This window comes from Molossus molossus, unplaced genomic scaffold (genome assembly GCF_014108415.1).
Source record: "Molossus molossus isolate mMolMol1 unplaced genomic scaffold, mMolMol1.p scaffold_m16_p_1, whole genome shotgun sequence".
Lineage (NCBI taxonomy): Eukaryota > Metazoa > Chordata > Mammalia > Chiroptera > Molossidae > Molossus > Molossus molossus.
In genome coordinates this window covers 141,729,779-141,747,215 of record NW_023425344.1, presented here as the reverse complement: position 1 = coordinate 141,747,215, position 17,437 = coordinate 141,729,779, and the positions used below count along the sequence as shown (strand labels likewise).

At 37.3% G+C, this 17,437-nt stretch overlaps 1 protein-coding gene across 6 annotated transcripts in view; it reads left to right on the top strand.

The window, feature by feature from the left end:
- NEMF (nuclear export mediator factor) overlaps positions 1 to 17,437 on the top strand; it is a 60,026-nt gene that overhangs the window by 41,990 nt on the left and 599 nt on the right. For 3 of the 6 annotated variants that reach the window (XM_036251650.1, XM_036251632.1, XM_036251678.1), the window contains 14 exons: positions 1,717 to 1,829; positions 3,194 to 3,251; positions 4,239 to 4,297; positions 4,382 to 4,502; positions 5,573 to 5,852; positions 6,512 to 6,554; positions 6,669 to 6,718; positions 7,837 to 7,990; positions 13,332 to 13,409; positions 13,563 to 13,760; positions 15,601 to 15,636; positions 16,977 to 17,077; positions 17,175 to 17,218; positions 17,300 to 17,379. In XM_036251650.1, coding sequence (XP_036107543.1) covers positions 1,717 to 1,829; positions 3,194 to 3,251; positions 4,239 to 4,297; positions 4,382 to 4,502; positions 5,573 to 5,852; positions 6,512 to 6,554; positions 6,669 to 6,718; positions 7,837 to 7,990; positions 13,332 to 13,409; positions 13,563 to 13,760; positions 15,601 to 15,636; positions 16,977 to 17,077; positions 17,175 to 17,218; positions 17,300 to 17,379 — 1,415 coding nt within the window. Of the gene's footprint in view, positions 1 to 1,716; positions 1,830 to 3,193; positions 3,252 to 4,238; positions 4,298 to 4,381; positions 4,503 to 5,572; positions 5,853 to 6,511; positions 6,555 to 6,668; positions 6,719 to 7,836; positions 7,991 to 9,554; positions 9,646 to 13,331; positions 13,410 to 13,562; positions 13,761 to 15,538; positions 15,637 to 16,976; positions 17,078 to 17,174; positions 17,219 to 17,299; positions 17,380 to 17,437 lie in introns of those variants that run through there. The other 3 variants (XM_036251639.1, XM_036251660.1, XM_036251668.1) reach the window with 3 other exon arrangements.

Here is a 17,437-nt window from a genome sequence, read left to right as displayed (position 1 = left end):
ACAGTTATATACCACTTTACACACACTAGAATGGTTGCAATGAAACAAACAATAACAAGTATTGGAAAGGATATGGAGAGATTGGAACCCTAAGACACTGCTGGTGGGAGTGGAAAATAATGCAGCTGTTATAGAAAATAATTTGGCAATTCCCGAAAAAGTTAAACGTAGAACTTATCAATTCTACTTCTAGGTATATAAGCAAGATAATTGAAAATATATGTACACAAAATCTATTTGCAGATATTCATAGCAGAATTATTTATAATAGTAGAGAAGTGGAAACAGTTGGTGAATAAAGAAAAGGTAGTATATCCATATAATGGAATATTATTCAAACTTAAAAAGAAACAAATTACTGAAACATGTTCTAACATGAATGAGCCTTGAAAACATACTAAGTGAAAGAACCCAGACACAGTTGATGCTTGAACTAGTGGGGAGGGAAGGGTTAGGGGCGTTGACCACTCCCTTTCCCCTCCCCACTCCCCCACTCTTGTGCCACTGAAAATTCGTGCATAGTTTATTTTTTCTTTATTGATTTTAGAGAGAGAGGAAGGGAGAGGGAGAAAGATAGAAACATCAATGAGAGAGAACATCGATTGGCCGCCTCCTGCATGCCCCCCACTGGGGATTTGGCCCACAGCCTGGGCATGTGCCCTGACAGGGAATCGAACCAGTGACCTCTTGGTGCATGGGTCGATGCTCAACCACTGAGCAACAACAGCTGGGCGGTGTATAGCTTTGACCCGCCCCCCCTAAAACTTAACTACTAATAGCCTACCATTGGCTGAAATGCTTACCAATAACATAAACAGTCGGTTAACATCTATTTTATATGTTATATGTATTATGTACTGTGGTCTTATAATAAAGAAAAAATGTTATTAATAAAATCATAAGGAAGAGAAAATACATTTACAGTATTTATTGAAAAAAATTCATATATAATTGGGTCCACACATTTTAAACCTGTGTCGTTCAAGGGTCAACTGTATATGAAATTCCAAATCCATAGAAATAGAAAGTAAATTAGTGATTGTTAGGGGCTGGGAAAATGGAGAATGATGATTACTAATGGATACAGGATTTGGAGGATTATGAAAATGTCTTGGAATTAATGATAATGGTTGCATAGCTTAATGTATATACTGAAATCCACTGAATTGTACAGGGTGGGGCAAAAGTAGGTTTACAGTGGTTCATGTGGCAAATAGTACAATAAGAAATAATAATACAAGAATAAATTCTGTGTTCATGTACTCACAACTATAAACCTACTTATGCCCCACCCTATATATTTTTAAGGGGTAAATTTTATGGTATGTGAATTATATCCCAATTTAAAAATATTTGAAATCTAACTAGGGATATGTTACTAATATACTCTTCATTTTGATGATTTAGGCAATCTGTAGTAATTCTGGAAGTCTTCAAACTTTAAATAGATTTTTTAAATATCCTTTTTTTGGAACGAGGTTAGAATTTTTGATATAAGTGAGAGGAAATTTCTTCTCTAACTTGTTTTATTTTCTTAGACCATTTAAAAGTGCTGTAAACACGTTTTTAATAAAAAAGTAACTTTGTATAATATTGAAATGTGGTACTAGTATTTAAGATATAAGAAGATTGACCTGTCATACATGTGATTTTTATATCTTGCTCTGTAGAAAGTCTGTACTCTGATACTGAAGCATTGTGGCATTGTTATTACAGGAGAACCGATTCCTCCTCGGACGCTGACTGAAGCTGGCACAATGGCACTTTGCTATAGTGCTGCTTGGGATGCCCGAGTTATTACTAGTGCTTGGTGGGTGTACCATCATCAGGTAATGACAGCTATGGTTCTTTTTCTTAATTTATTAGGAGCTACTGTGTACCAAATTTTGAGAGTATAGAAATGAACGAGGCTAAGTACCTACCTACCTTGATGGAGCTGACATTTTGGTGGTGGAAAAAAATACATAATTGCTATTTTTATGTAGCAATTGCTACATAAAATGTCAGGTAGCAATTGCTACAAAGATATTTTTTAAGCAGATTAAGGAGATAGAGAGTGATAGGGGCTACAATTTTGAATTAAGTATCTGGGAAGGTAAGATTGGAGCAGCAGAGACCTAAATGCAGAGAGAGGATGCATGCAGTCACATGGGATAGAAAGGGTTCCAATTATAACTGACCTACTGACCTAAAAGGCCTTTCTCCTATTCTTACATGTTGGAATTTTCTGAATTCTCTTTGGCCCTTTCAGAAAAGTAGGTATATATAGTGGTTTTATATTTACTGGGTTAGGAATTGTCCTTCTTTGTAGTTAATGCTATTTTATCTGATGATACTTCATTTCATATTTGATTTTACACTGCTATTGATACACATTTTCAAGAATTATGATATACTTTTATAAGGTCCAAAAGCATATGGTAAAAAGAATTCAATATCATTATTCTTTCTTAGGTTCTGTTTCATTTATATCTAGTTACACATTATTTTCTGTGATACTGGGTTTTAGGAAATTAATATTACTTCTGAGATTAGATTTTCTGCCTTATTATAAAAGTGACTTTAATTCTCTTATGAATAGGATATTTAGTTTGCTTTTAATCCATCACATAACTATGACTAATAAAGATACTCTCAGATTTGGGGGTTTCACAGATGTACAAAATTTTTTTAAATTGTGGAATTATCTTGCTCACTGCCTATTTTAACAAATTAGAATTTTTTTTTAAATCTGCTATTATTTTTATTTCCTAAAATAAAAGATTATTTTATTACCAAAAAAAAAAAGTATCTTAGAAAAGGATTTTAATAAATATAGTTTTATTTTGGTAAGTATAGTTTTATGGTAAATTTACTAAACTATTTCTTCTCAGTATATCACACACTAAAGGAACCATGTAGACCAGTTCTGGCTCTAATCCAAGGCATTTGAAAATTATCGATGTAGTGTGTTCTTCTTTTTTTTTTTTCATTGTTATAGCAAAAGGTAAATCTATTATTGAAGAGAGGTATCTATCCCATCAGCATTGATAATTTTTGCTAAATTATAAAATTTGCAGGAGATAGTGCTGCTTACTTTGACTTTGTCAAGTAAAAAAGTTTTTACTTGATTATGACTTTACTTTGTCAAGTGAAAAAAAATTTTAATTGTATTTTTTAAGACAAGAATATAATGTATTACTGTGGTCCTCAGGTATCTAAAACAGCACCAACTGGAGAATATTTGACAACAGGAAGCTTCATGATAAGAGGTAATGATTGTCAGTGGGTTATGGAGACAGGTTTGAGGATCATCTGCTAATATTCTCAGAACAGACACTAACTGTTTTGATCTTGTATTATTTGAAGACTGTTAGGAAATAAGGAAAAATGTCCTCTGCTGTGGCAAATTTAGCATTTGTTAAATATTTTAATAGCATTTGTTAAATAACAAATAGCATTTGTTAGCATAGTTTAAAGTTATAAGGGTCGCCCTGGCCTGTATGGTGCAGTGGTTAGAGTGTTGGCCCATGCACTGAAGGGTCGCTGGGTTTGATTCCTGGTCAAGGGCCCATACTTGGGTTGTAGGTTTGAACCCCTGCCCCAGTCTGGGTGTGTGTGGGAAGGCAACCAGTCAATCTTACATCGATATTTCTTTCTCCCTCCCCACTCCTGCCTCCCTTCCACTGTCTCTAAAAATCAATGGAAAAAATATCCTCGGGTGAGGATTAACAAAAAATAAAGTTATAAGGGTAAGAAAGTATAGCATGACCTTTCTTCTAATAATAATTTATTCAGAGTTTGACTAACCAAAGGATGAGAACAAACAATCATATTTTTCTTTCTTTTTTTTTTTTTTATCCTCACCCGAGGACATTTTTTCATTTTTTTGTTCAGATAGAGTAGGAGGGAGGGAGAGAGAGAGAGAAACATCGACATGAAAGGGACACATCGAGTGGCTGACTCTTGCATGACCCAACCAGGACCAGGGACAAACCACAACAGAGGTACGTGCCCTTAGCTGGAACTGAACCCGGGTCTCTCTGGACCGCAGGCCCTAACCACTGAGCCAAACTGGCCAGGGCATATTTTTCTATCTTAATTCCTACTCCTTACATAATGCTAATTTCTATAAATGGGAAATGTTCTTTATGTCAGAGAAAAGACAAAACAAATGTGACCATTGATGTCAGATATCTTGCAAGCATAAAATGAAGAAAACAGATTTGTAAAACATTTATGTACATTATCTTTTGTAGGAAAAAAGAATTTCCTTCCTCCGTCATATCTAATGTTGGGGTTTAGCTTCCTCTTTAAGGTATCTTCATCTTCATTATATTTTTTTCTGATTTTCATTAGCCTCACCTAAAGTTCCATCAATGAAAAATAACTATTTCCATAGGTAGATGAATCTTGTGTTTGGAGACATCGGGGTGAGCGAAAAGTCAGAATGCAAGATGAAGACATGGAGACACTGGCGAGTTGCACAAGTGAACTCCTATCAGAAGAAATGGAACAACTAGGTAGTTAACAGGTGTTAATAAAGTAGCTTATCATGTTTTCTATTGTCTAGTTTTGCTTCTAAATTCTTACTTAGAAAATCATATCTCCTTTTGGATAATTGAAATTTTTAAAAAACTTACTATCAATTTTACTGAATTTTGTTTTTGTAAACGTTAAATATACTTATAATTCCATTGAATTATAAAGTAGTTGGATCCATAGCAAATACACCCAAATATATATTTATATAGTAAAACTTCAGTATTTAATGGGTAATACATAAATATGAACTTCTAATTCCTTTTGTGTTTAGGAATTACAAGTGATACAAAGATGAGTTCATAACAAATACAATAGCCTGATTTAGTTTCTAGTAGCGAGCAACTATGATTTTTAGAATAAATTTACCTAAAGGAACTAGGGAAAATATCTTAAGTTATTTTTATAGTTATTCTTTCTCCTAGGGTCATTCATTTTTGGGAGTAACACTGCATTGTTTCATTTACAACTATTTTACTACAGGATTTATTTTTTTATTTTTTTATTTTCACCCTATTCCTGATACTATATAAAGTGCTTTATTTACATTATTTTTTTATTGAATTCTCACAACTATCCTTGCCAGATGGGTGGTGGCATCTCATTTTATAGGTGAGGCAGCTAGACCATATTATGATTACTAAACAGTGTTCATTTTGCCAGAGTATGAACACCTGTGTGGCAGTTGTATAGTATATTATCTCATTTCAATTCTCATGTGCAAATTATAATTAAAGCGGCAAAATTTGTAGAATTACTTCTGCTGTCCTCCTTTTTGGAGATATCTAACAAAGATAAATTATAGTTTTAATTTTAGAAATGGTTGCAATGTCCGAGAGATTTATTGTCCTAAAACATCTTGGAGATCATTTATTCCAACCAATTCATGATACCGAGCATCCTTTTGTGTAAATCATAGTACCTTTTGGAGATGATCAGGCATTTTCTTTTGGAGAAATAGGGAGTCAATAGAATATTTTTTAAGTTTTCAAGAAAATCATCTAGCTTTGTTGTGGCGGTAGCACTGACTTTCCTGATGGTAATTCTCCAGACGGAGGTGACAGTAGCAGCGAAGAAGATAAAGAGGAATTACAGGGAGCTCCTGTGGACGTGGGCCTTGTGACTCAGGTTGACCAGGGGGGTGTTACTGGTCAGAGAGGTGGAGATGAGCTAAATGAAGAACTAATTCAGGAAGAAAGCTCTGAAGACGAAGGAGAATCTGAAGAGGTGGTAAAAGATCAGGAATCTGTTGGTGAAATCAAGGACGAAGGGGAAGAGACATTTAATTATCCTGATACTACCATCGACTTGTCCCACCTTCAGTCCCAAAGGTAATTTAAAAACTATAATTTTTTTTTTGTAAGCTGGGAATGATGACGTTAATCCTATAAAAGATAATATCAAGATTGACCTTAGTACATGATCTCTCCATAAAAATTCCCAGGACCCAAGGTAGAAAAATACAGTAAATGTTAAAAGTGGCCAAACTAGGTCAAAATAGAAATAAGTAAATGGTTATAAATACTAATAAGAAAGGCAATTCCATCCAAAAAATAAAGTGTTTGAGTCTTTATTGTCTTAATGATCACCAAATAAGCAATACCATAGTTATAAAAAGCATTATCATTGGAATAGTTAAGAATGGCTAAGGAGTCAGACCAGAATTGAGTCGTGTAGGGTATATTCTTGGGCAAGTTCCTTTTGGTCTACGCTTCAATTTTCTTGGTGAAAATGGAATGTTGTCTGATTCATTGGCCTTTGGTGAAGATTTTATGTATGTAAAGCATCTAGCAGAGATGTTCAATACATGTCAGCTATTTAAGAATATATTTAAAAGTGTGGGGAACTAAGCAATTTGATTATTTTTTTCCAATTTTACAAAATTTGAAAAATTTGTAGGCTTCTCTGTAATTAAGAGTATGGTTCAGGAATGTTTTGGGATGTGGTAAATGCATGGTTTCTACAGGCTAGTGGACTCCTCTTTCCATAGGTCCCTCCAGAAATTGGCTTCAAAAGAGGAATCTTCTAATATGGTAAGCTATGTTCAGAGTTTTATGAAGAACATCATGTACTTCTCAATGAATAGAAGAATTTTTATGATGTTATTGTTTGTATTTGCTTACATATATATTTTTTCATTTTAATAGAGTGACAGTAAATTACAGAGCCGGAGACATTTGTCAGCCAAGGAAAGAAGGTAAATATGTTTGTAATATCAAAAGCATGTAATTGGTTTTTGTTTATTAATCCTCACCTGATGATCTTTTTCCATTGACTTTTAGAGAGAGAAAGTGAAAGGTTGGGGGGGCAGGGAGAGAGAAACACCAATATAGAGACACATCGATTGGTTGCCTCCTGCATGCCCCTGACGGGCCAGGATTGAACCTGCAATCCAGGTACATGCTCTTGACTGTAAATCGAACCTGCACCCCTTCGGTGCTCAGGCCAACACCCCAACCACTAAGCCCCACTGGCCAGGACACGTTAATTGTTTTTTATTGACAATTCAGTTATGACAGATCACCTTGCTGTTCTAAAGACCGCCCTTATTGCCCTGGCCGGTTTGGCTCAGCGGTTAGAGCGTCGGCCTGCAGTCCACAGAGGCCTGGGTTCGGTTCCCGCTAAGGGCATGTACTTTGGTTGCAGTTGGTCCCTGGCCCTGGTAGGGTCATAGGGGTGGCAGCCACTCGATGTGTCCCTTTCACGTCGATGTTTCTCTCTCTCTTCCTCTCTCTCCCTCCCGCTCTATCTGAATAAAAAAGTGGAAAAATGTCCTCGGATGAGGATAAAAAAAAAACAATAATATTAAAGACCTCCCTTATTAAAATTACTGCGATTTGGCATAAATCTTCACTTTTAATATTCAGTTCTAATAGGTTTTTCTGTTTTAGACTCTTATCTGTCACTATAATCAGTGAGATAGGTCATGTAACATGAGGCAGACCTTTTATTATATAAATATGTACAATAGCGATGGCAATGTATTGGGTAGACTGATTTTAAGATAATAGTGACAAGAATAAGTAGGAATACTTGAAATTAATTAGGAAACTTTTATTTAAGAAAGACTTTTTTTAAGGATGCAGATATGAGTTTATTTTATATTTTTTCGTCACTATTTATCTTCCCTGTACCCTCCTCTACTTACCTGTGTGATGATTTGCGCTTCTTTGTATACTGTTGCCTGGTGACGATCAAGTTAAGCAGAAGCTATGATTTTTTATATGCTGTACATGTTCCCTTCCTCATGTAATTTTTTTAGGGCACTAGTTTGAAATTCTAAGAACTAGATGTTTTTGTTTCACTTATATTTAGGGAACTGAAGAAGAAAAAACTTCCAAGTGACTCAGGGGATCTAGAAGTGATAGAAGGAAAGGACAAAGAAAAAGAAAATGCTCTACACCTTGAAACGCATCAGAACACAAGCAAAAATGCCCCAGCTGTGCAGCCAATGAAGCGAGGACAAAAGGTAATAAAGCTTTGGGGTGAATTGTTTTCTTGTGTGTGTTTTCTCTTCTGTTCACTTTTATTAGCATTTATTTTATGTCAAATTTATTCCTGGGCTGTAAGTTTTTGTTTCTTCATTTCCTTCTGGGATATCTTTTTCTTCTGTGCAACCTCCTCTTCTGGTTTAGGAACAATCTGCCCCTTTTCATTAAGGGTCATCTCAGCGTGGCAGGGAGAGCTCATGTACGGGCTAATCCACCAATGAGCTCTGTAAATTCTACGCCGCATCTTGGGAGCGTTGTTCACCTGGATGAACTCAATGACCAGATAATCTACATCTAAACCCTTAAGTTCAGCATTGCTCTCTGCATTTTTAAGCATGTGCAGCAAAAATTCGGCTTTTTTGGGCCACCAGTTCTGTGTCCAGCCCCACTATTTGGCCTGGGCCCACCTACCAACTCCACCGCTGTAACGACGGAATGGCACACATTGCTTCTGTAAAGTGACAGCCTTCAGATACTTGGTGGCTTTTCGACTATGCATACCCTCGATGGCCTGGGCACTCTCATGAGTGTTCTTAAAGTGAACATAAAGATTTGAACCTCTTGATTTGCATGATTTTGTGAGGTTTTCTGGGTCAAGTGAATAGCGAACCATTTGCAGAGATCATCTCTGGCTGCTTTCGGGAAGAGCTGGAGTAAATTGTTAAAGTTAGTAGTATATGATTCACTAATGAGGTTGTGAGGTTCCTCCTAATTTTTTTAAGTTGAAGTGAAACAGATGACGGAGGCAAAGAAAACAATCCAATGTGACACACTTTGACTGAAAACTAGTAGAAAAATTACTGTAAATTTAGGGAACATAGAAATCACTGTTCTCTGTTCCTTTAAGATCACGTTTTATGTGAAAGAGAAGTGGAAGATTATGATTTGCCAGACAGGTAGTAAAGTGGCAGTACTGGTCTTTATTGATAATTTAGCTTAGTAGTTTCTTTTTCAATTATTAATGCAGTTTTGGCTAGAGTTCTCCACCCCCTTACCCCCTGCCTCCAGAAGTCTGAATCAAGGTAGAAGCAGGACTGTGCTCCTTCTGGAGGCTCTAAAGGACAATCCATCCCTTGCTCCTCCCAGCTTCTGGTGGCTGCTGGCCCCATCTCCCTAATATCTGCCTCTGTTTTCACATGCCTTTCGTGTGTGTGTGTGTGTGTGTGTGTGTGTGTGTGTGTGTGTGTGTGATCTCCCTCTGCCTCTGTTATGAGGACACTTGTGGTGGCATCTACAGTCCACCCAGGAAGTCAAGGATATTTCTTCATCTTAAGATTCTTATGTAATCACATCTGCTGAGATCCTGTAACATTTTTGGTTAGAATTCTTACATATTTTATTTAAAGGTTGGTGATGAAGGGAGAGGTAGTGGATATAGAATATAATTTTTTAAATGTAGCAAAGTAAAGAAGGGATTGTCAGTTAATATATCAGTGTATCTTCTAAAATAAATTCCTTTGAAATCTTAATAACAATCATGTTTAATGATCTGTCCTCTGTCCATAGTATCAGAATTTCCTGTTTTGTTTTGTTTTTTTCCAGTAGGCCTCAAATAAGTGAAGGAACATCCTACACATACGGAAGGGAAGAGTAAATACTAGAGAATAGCTAAGGAAATCTTGAAAAAGAGGATTGAAGGTGGATTTCCCTACTAGGTAGTAAACCTTTAATGTTAGAATTATAAAATAGTATAGTGTTAACATAGGAACAGGCAAACAGAATTGTAAGACAGACTAAAATCTAGATACAGGACCATTAATGGTATATTTAAAAACTTAGTATGTGATAAAATAATGTTACAGACTGTTTGGCAAGGTATGAAAAATTAAAACTTAGCAGTTAGTCATGTTTTAAAAAAATACCAAAGTAAATTCCAGGTGGAGAAAAGAACCCATAAATAAAATTGAAAGACAAATGGCAAATCTGATAAAAAGAAAAGCTTATAGCCCTGGCCGGTTTGGCTCAGCGGTTAGAGCATCAGCCCGAGGACCAATGAACATGTACTCCGGCCCTGGTCAGGGTCGTGTGGGAAGCAACCAGTCAATGTGTCCCTCTCCCGCCCTCCCACTCTGTCTGAAGATAAATGGAAAAATATCCTTGGATGAGGATTTTTTTAGAAAGCTTACATAAACAAGAAGTATTTTTTTTCACCCATCAAATTAATAGATAATGTGTGTTCAATCTCATTCTGTAAATCTTTGAGTACACACCATGAGAATTCCCATTAAGATTAGTCCTAACAATGCATTTACTCTTTGACTCAGCAATTCTACTTTTAGGTATTTATACTAAAAACATTATTTTCATAACAATGCGTATGTACTGAGGATATCCATCAAGATAATATTTATAATAGCAAGAAAACTGAAAATCTTAAGTACCCAACAATATAAAATAACAATAAACAATGTGGTACATTTATACAATGAAATATTCTGCAGATAGTTTAAGTTCCAAGGTAAATCCTGATAAAATTTTTATTAAAATACATTAAATTTTTAGATCATTTTGTAGAGAACTATCATCTTTACCATATTGAGACTTGGTGTCCATGAATATAGACTATAATTATGTAAGAATACTTTATATTCTTCAATAAAGATATATTTCTTCTGGAGTCTTACCCATCTTATCTATTCCTACTTATAATTTTTCTTACTTTTTGTAAGTGGTATATTTTTCAAACTTTCACTTCCTAGTTATTATTTGCTGGTATGTGGGAAGACAATTTTTAAAAAATTGATTTTAGAGAGGAAGGGAGAGGGGGAGAGAGAAACATCGATGAGAGAGAAGGTCAACTAGCCACCTCCTGCATGCCCCCCCACCGGGGATTTGGCCCACAACCTGGGCATGTGCCCTGACTGGGAATTGAACCAGTGACCTCTTGGTGCATGGGTCAATGCTCAACCACTGAGCAACACTGGCTGGGTTAGACATTCTTATCTATGTCTTTTAGGTCCACAAGTATGCAGTTGCTTTTAAGTTGCTCCATATCCTCACTAACATTTGGTATTGTCAGGTTATTTTTTTGGTCATTCAAGTGTATATGTACTGAAAATCTTTTGGGTTTAATTTGCTGTCCTTGATGACTATTGATATTGAGCACTTTGAGTTCTTTGAAATCCTGAATATGAGTCTTTTCTTAATATATATATTATAGGTTTCACATTAAAAAAAAAAGCCCACCCTGGCCGGTTTGGCTCATCGGTTAGAGTGGCGGCCTGCGGTCCAGAGTCCCAGGTTCGGTTCCTGCTAAGGGCACGTACCTCGGTTGCAGTTTGTCTCTGGCCCTGACTGGGTCGTGCAGGAGGCAGCCACTCGATGTGTCCCTTTCACGATGTTTCTCTCTCTCCCCCCATCCCCACTCTATCTGAACAAAAAATGGAAAAATGTCCTCAGGTGAGGATTAAAAAAAAAGCCCTGGACGGTTTGGTTCAGTGGTTAGAGCGTTGGCCCACGGACCAGAGAGTCCCGGGTTCTGTTCCCACTTAGGGCATGTACCTCGGTTGCAGTTTGTCCCCGGCCCTGGTTGGGGTCATGCAGGAGGCAACCACTCAGTGTGTCTCTTTCACATCAATGTTTCTCCCTCCCACTCTGTCTGAAGCTAAATGCAAAAATGTCTTCAGATGAGGGTAAAAAAAAATTTTTTTTAAATTTTTAATCCTCACCAGAGGACATGTTTTTATTTGTTTGAGAGGGAGAGGGAGAGAAACATCGATCAGTTGCCTCCTGTATGCCCCCTAATAGGGAAAAGAACCCGCAACCTGGGTATGTGCCTTGACCAGGAATCAAACCCATGACCCTTTGGTGCATGGGACAATGCTCCAACCAACTGAGCCATCCTGGCCAGGTCCCAATACTTATCACATTTTGAGGCTTGATTTTTTTCACTTTTATAATAGTGTTTTTTGATGAGCAGCTTTTGTTAATTTTAATGAAGTCTGACTTATCAATCTTTTACAGTTAGTGTTTTGTATGTGTTTGTGTGTCCTATTTTAAAGAAATCTTTTAAAATGTAGAAATTTGTTATTTGGGCCTCAGTTAAGACTAATCAAGACAGAAATCTGTGGAGGTGAGGCCTAGGTAGAAGTCTGTAGTTTTTTTTTTGGTAGTGCCCCTAGCAGGAACCGAACCCGGGACACTCTGGTCCGCAGGTCAATGCTCCAACCGCTGAGCCAAACAGACCAGGGGAAGTCTGTAGTTTTAAAAAGCACTAGGGTGATTTGGATGTGGAGCCTGAGTAAAGAATTCACTAGTTGAATTGATAAAATTCAGTCTTAAGAGCTTTGGTACTAAGTACCCAGCCTAGCTTTGCTGTCTTGTTTCCTGTTCCTCCTCTGTATGTAAGTCCTGACTCCAACCAAATGTAATGACTTGCTATTATTACTCTGTCTTTCTTCACCTTATAATCTTGCTTTTCCTATATTCCTAGATACCATAAAATGTATTTCCTTTAAGACTTTCAAGTTTTTCTTTATTTCTCCCCCACAGTTCTTGCTCAGCTCAAAGAAATGTCTTTCTCAAAATGTTCCTAGAAATAATTTGTATGTACCTCTCCTGTAGTATTTAGAGTGTTACATTAATTTATCCTTACTCTTACATATATCTTCTTTTCCCACCAGATGGTAATTCCTTTAGAGGTGAGGACTATGATTTATCTATCTTTAGAATGGTGCCTTGCTTAATAAGCACTTTTGTTGTTGTTAATCCTCAGCCGAGAATATTTTTCCATTGATTTTAGACAGGATGGAAGGGAGGGGGGCGGAAGGGAGAAAGAGAAACATCGATGTGAGAGAGACACATTGATTGGTTGCCTCCCATACAACCCTGACTGGGGCTGGGGATCAAATCTGCAAACCCAGCCCTGGCCGGTTTGCTCAGTGGTTAGAGCGTCGGCCTGCGGTCCAGAGAGACCCAGGTTCGGTTCCCACTAAGGGCACGTACCTTGGTTGCAGTTTGTCCCTGGCCCTGGTTGGGTTGTGTGGGTGGCAGCCACCCTACATGTCCCTTTCACGTCGCTGTTTCTCTCTCTCTCTCCCCCTCCCACTCTATCTGAACAAAATATCAAAAAATGTCCTCGGGTGAGGATTAAAGAAAAAAAAAAAATCTGCAAAACCAGGTATGTGCCCTTGACTTGACCAGGAATCAAACCCTCGACCCTTTGGTCCTTAAGCTGATGCTCTAACCACTGAGCCAAACTGGCCAGGGCTCAATAAGCATTTTTGACAGAGAACTAAAGAAGCACCTTTTCCTTAGAAACATCTGTCCTCAATTATTTTACTGCTGAATTTTTCCAACCAAAATCTTTTGATTTTGTAGAGTAAAATGAAAAAAATGAAGGAGAAATACAGGGACCAAGATGAAGAAGACCGTGAACTCATTATGAAATTGCTGGGGGTAAGTAATATCTAAAAACATTTTCTTCCTTTGCTTTTCAGGGGGCATTTAAACCCCTGCCTATTATATATGCTAGGCATTCACAATGCATTTTTATTAAAATAGTGACAATATTGGAAATACTGACATTGTTTTTTCCTCTATGAATTAAAGTCTGCAGGTTCAAACAAAGAAGAAAAAGGGAAGAAGGGGAAGAAAGGAAAAGTGAAGGATGAACCAGTGAAGAAACAGCCCCCAAAACCTAGAGGTAGACTACAGGTCTCAGACAACATAAAGAAAGAAACTCCATCCCTTGAGGTTATAACTCATGAATTACAAGACTTGGCTGTAGATGATCCACACGATGACAAGGTAAGTCTCCCGTGCACGTTTGCTTTTGCTTCTTAGTTAGACCAATCACCTTGGGTTCCCAGGATATGGGACTTAATGGTGCTAAAACCAGGACAAGTAGTAGCCCTATTCTTAATGGAAAGTTACCTTAGCAGTAAACCTGTAAGACTAAAATTCCAGTATATAAGCATAAAAATGGTAGTGTTGATAGCTGATAAAGTTTGTCACAAGTCTTTTTTTTTATTTTTTTTATCCTCACCTGAGGATATTTTTCCATTTTTTGTACAGATAGAGTGGGAGGGAGAGAGAGGAAGGGAGAGAGAGAGAGAAACATCGACGTGAAGGGACACATCGAGTGGCTGCCACCCGCATGACCAACCAGGGCCGGGGACAAACTGCAACCGAGGTACGTGCCCTTAGCGGGAACCGAACCCGGGTCTCTCCGGACCGCAGGCCGACGCTCTAACCGCTGAGCCAAACTGGCCAGGACTGTCACAAGTCTTTAGAAAATAATCAGTTTTCTGGACAGACTTTATTTGATTCTGGTGGGAACTTAAATTTAAAGTAAGACTAATAATTGGGATTGTCTTGAAGATGAGTGGAAAATAAATTTGCACTTCCAGGGTTTTCTACAGGCATAGGTGCTGTTGTCTTTCCTAATGTTGAGAGTGGCTACACAGTGCAAGTGCCAAGTTCCCTAGTTGCAAAATCAGTGAGAAGTTAACATTTTTCCAGTTAAGATGGTTGCCTGATTGTTGTCAAATGAATACAAACCCAGCCCAGAGTATATCTTGCATGAATATATACATCTGCTTGAAATTCTGAGCAAAGGACTTCGTTTTTAAAATTTGTAAACATTTTTCATTCAGCCTGTATTTTCATTTTTGGCAGTTAAACCTTTGGTTTTAACTGGATTCCATTGAGTGCAGATAGTGCTCACGGGGATGTATTGCTATTTTCTTTTTTCCTCGCCGAACAGTGTGTCGTTTAGTAATATTAAAACTCATTTCAGTCCTCAAATTTCTACACAGTTCTCATGCTCAAATTTACTCTGTAAACCCTAGACTTACAAGTATTCATTAAAGGTGTTCATTTTTAATGTTCTTTCATGGACAGGTTATATCCAGATAGGTTTTTTAATGTGAGTAGGCAAACAAAATTAAGCTTATCTTACTATGTGAAAAATGTATCCTAAAACTGTTGAACAGAGACTAAAATATAAAAGTTCTGTTTACCAAAATTCTCCATTTTCTTTTTCCTTGGCAAACACATCAAGCTTAATTATTTATCATTTTAACTTGTCCTTATAACAGTCAGCACTTTAGCATACACTCTATGGTAGCAATTTTCAACTGGTGTGCCGCAAGAATTTTTAAAACATGTAATACCTTACTATTTAGTCATCGGCACTGACCTCTTTTCCCTTAGGTTGTCAAATAAAACAATGACAACAGCTAGCTCAACAATAGAGGTCCAGTGTGAATGGATCAAAATTATACCTTTTTGTTGTTGTTGGCTGATCGGCAAAAAATATATTTTTTGGTGTGCCACAGAATCTTAGTAATTAGCTTATGTGAGCTGTGATATGAAAAAGGTTGAAAATCACTGCTCTATAGGAAAATTCTTTTTTTAAACCTCAGAAAACAATCCTTTTTCTCTTTGAATAGCATTGCTTTCTGAAATATTAGACCAAAATTACTTCAGTCAGAGTCTTGGAATGCAGAACACAACCTTGGGGTCCTTATCCTATGGGTAAATTGTGACAGTCTTATTAATTCAGTATTTCTTTCTCCTCATAGTTTTTAACGGTGTGGAATTTCCATTTAAGTTATAGCTGACTTTAAAACTTTTGTATTTGGAGCAGGAAGAACAAGATCTGGATCAACAGGGAAATGAGGTATGATTTGTGTCGGGGCCCCTACCGCAACAGACTGCACTGCAGCGCCCAGAATGTCTGACACAACTCCTAACTAATTCAAACTGAGGCTAAGATAAGGCTCTGGAGTCAAACATTCTGGGTTTGAATCCCAACTTTCCAACATAAAATTTCAACCTTGGAAACACTCTTTTTGCCTGTTCCCTCATCTGAAGAATGGGAATGGTAACTGTCCCTACTAGGAGAGAGCTGTTTTGAGAACTAAGATTAATATATGTAAAGCATTTAGAAAAGTTTGTGGCATTTAATGACAACACTTTAGCTCCAAGCCTTTTGTCTGTAAATTTACTCATGTTGTTAAATAAATATGGGCAATCTTGTAGGCAGTCCACCAAATGGGAAACTAAGCCCTAGGAGTTCTCCTTAAGAAAAGGTAAGAGAGAAGGCTATTCTAGTCCAGAACTTCTCAGCTTCAGTACTATGAATATTTTGGGAGGGATAATTCTGTGTTGTGGGTAGCTGTCCCATCCTTGGTCTCTACCCACTAGATGCCAGTAGCACTCTATTCCTACCCCCCATCCCCACCCCCAGTCATGACAACCAAAAATGTTTCCAGATACTGTCCAGTGTCTTCTGGAGGCAAAACCTCCTGGTTGAGAACCAGTGGTCTAGCCAAAGTATCAGCCCCATCTCCATGCAGTGGATTAAAATCTATTTGTGGTTATTGTTGTGCTTCATTCATTTTAATCCATAGTAGTTTTCTGCAACTCGAGTAATACCCAACAAGTTTTTTCTCTCTTTGTCTTAAATGGATTATAAGTGCTCTTTTGAAAATCGTTCTCAACAATTTAAGTAGTAAAGAATATCTATCTATCTATCTATCTACAATTTAAGTAGTAAAGAATATCTATCCATCCATCCATCCATCCATCCATCCATCCATCCATCCATCCCATCCTCACCCGAGGATGTTTTTTTGTTCAGACAGAGTGGGAGGGAGGGAGAGGAAGAGAGAGAGAGAAACATCGACATGAAAGGGACACATCGAGTGGCTGCCACCCGCATGACCAACCAGGGTCGGGGACAAACTGCAAGCGAGGTACCCGCCCTTAGTGGGAACCGAACCCGGGTCTCTCTGGACCGCAGGCCGACACTCTAACCACTGAGCAAAACCAGCCAGGGCAAGAATATATTTAAATACCATTGGTCTTAAACTCTTTGGATCTATAAAGCAGAGCTTAAGACTGCATCAGTCAGATGAGGATAAAAAATATTTTGAGATACTAATTTGACTGGTTTTAGAGTTTTCCTTTTTTTTTAGAACTTATGTAAATTAATAATTATTTGTTTTCCCTTTTCAGGAAAATCTGTTTGACTCTTTGACAGGGCAGCCACATCCTGAAGATGTACTACTGTTCGCCATCCCAACATGTGCCCCTTACACTACCATGACAAACTATAAGTAAGTCGTTACCACTTTACTCAAAACAGCTAGCACAACAGTGGTTTATGAATTGTTTGTATATCTGTTTGCCAACACATACAATTCCTTTTTAAAGATACAAAGTGAAACTTACTCCTGGAGTTCAGAAAAAGGGAAAAGGTATTTAATTTTTTTTTTAATCTATGTTTTTAAACATTTCTTGATTGAACAGAAGTAGATTCTTCTAATTTCCATTTACAGCTGCAAAAACAGCCTTGAATAGTTTCATGCATTCCAAAGAAGCAACAGCAAGAGAAAAAGACTTATTCCGCAGCGTAAAGGTAAAGTATTCTTCCTGAACTTTCTGAAGATTGAAGAACATTCTGAAAAATGTCAGCA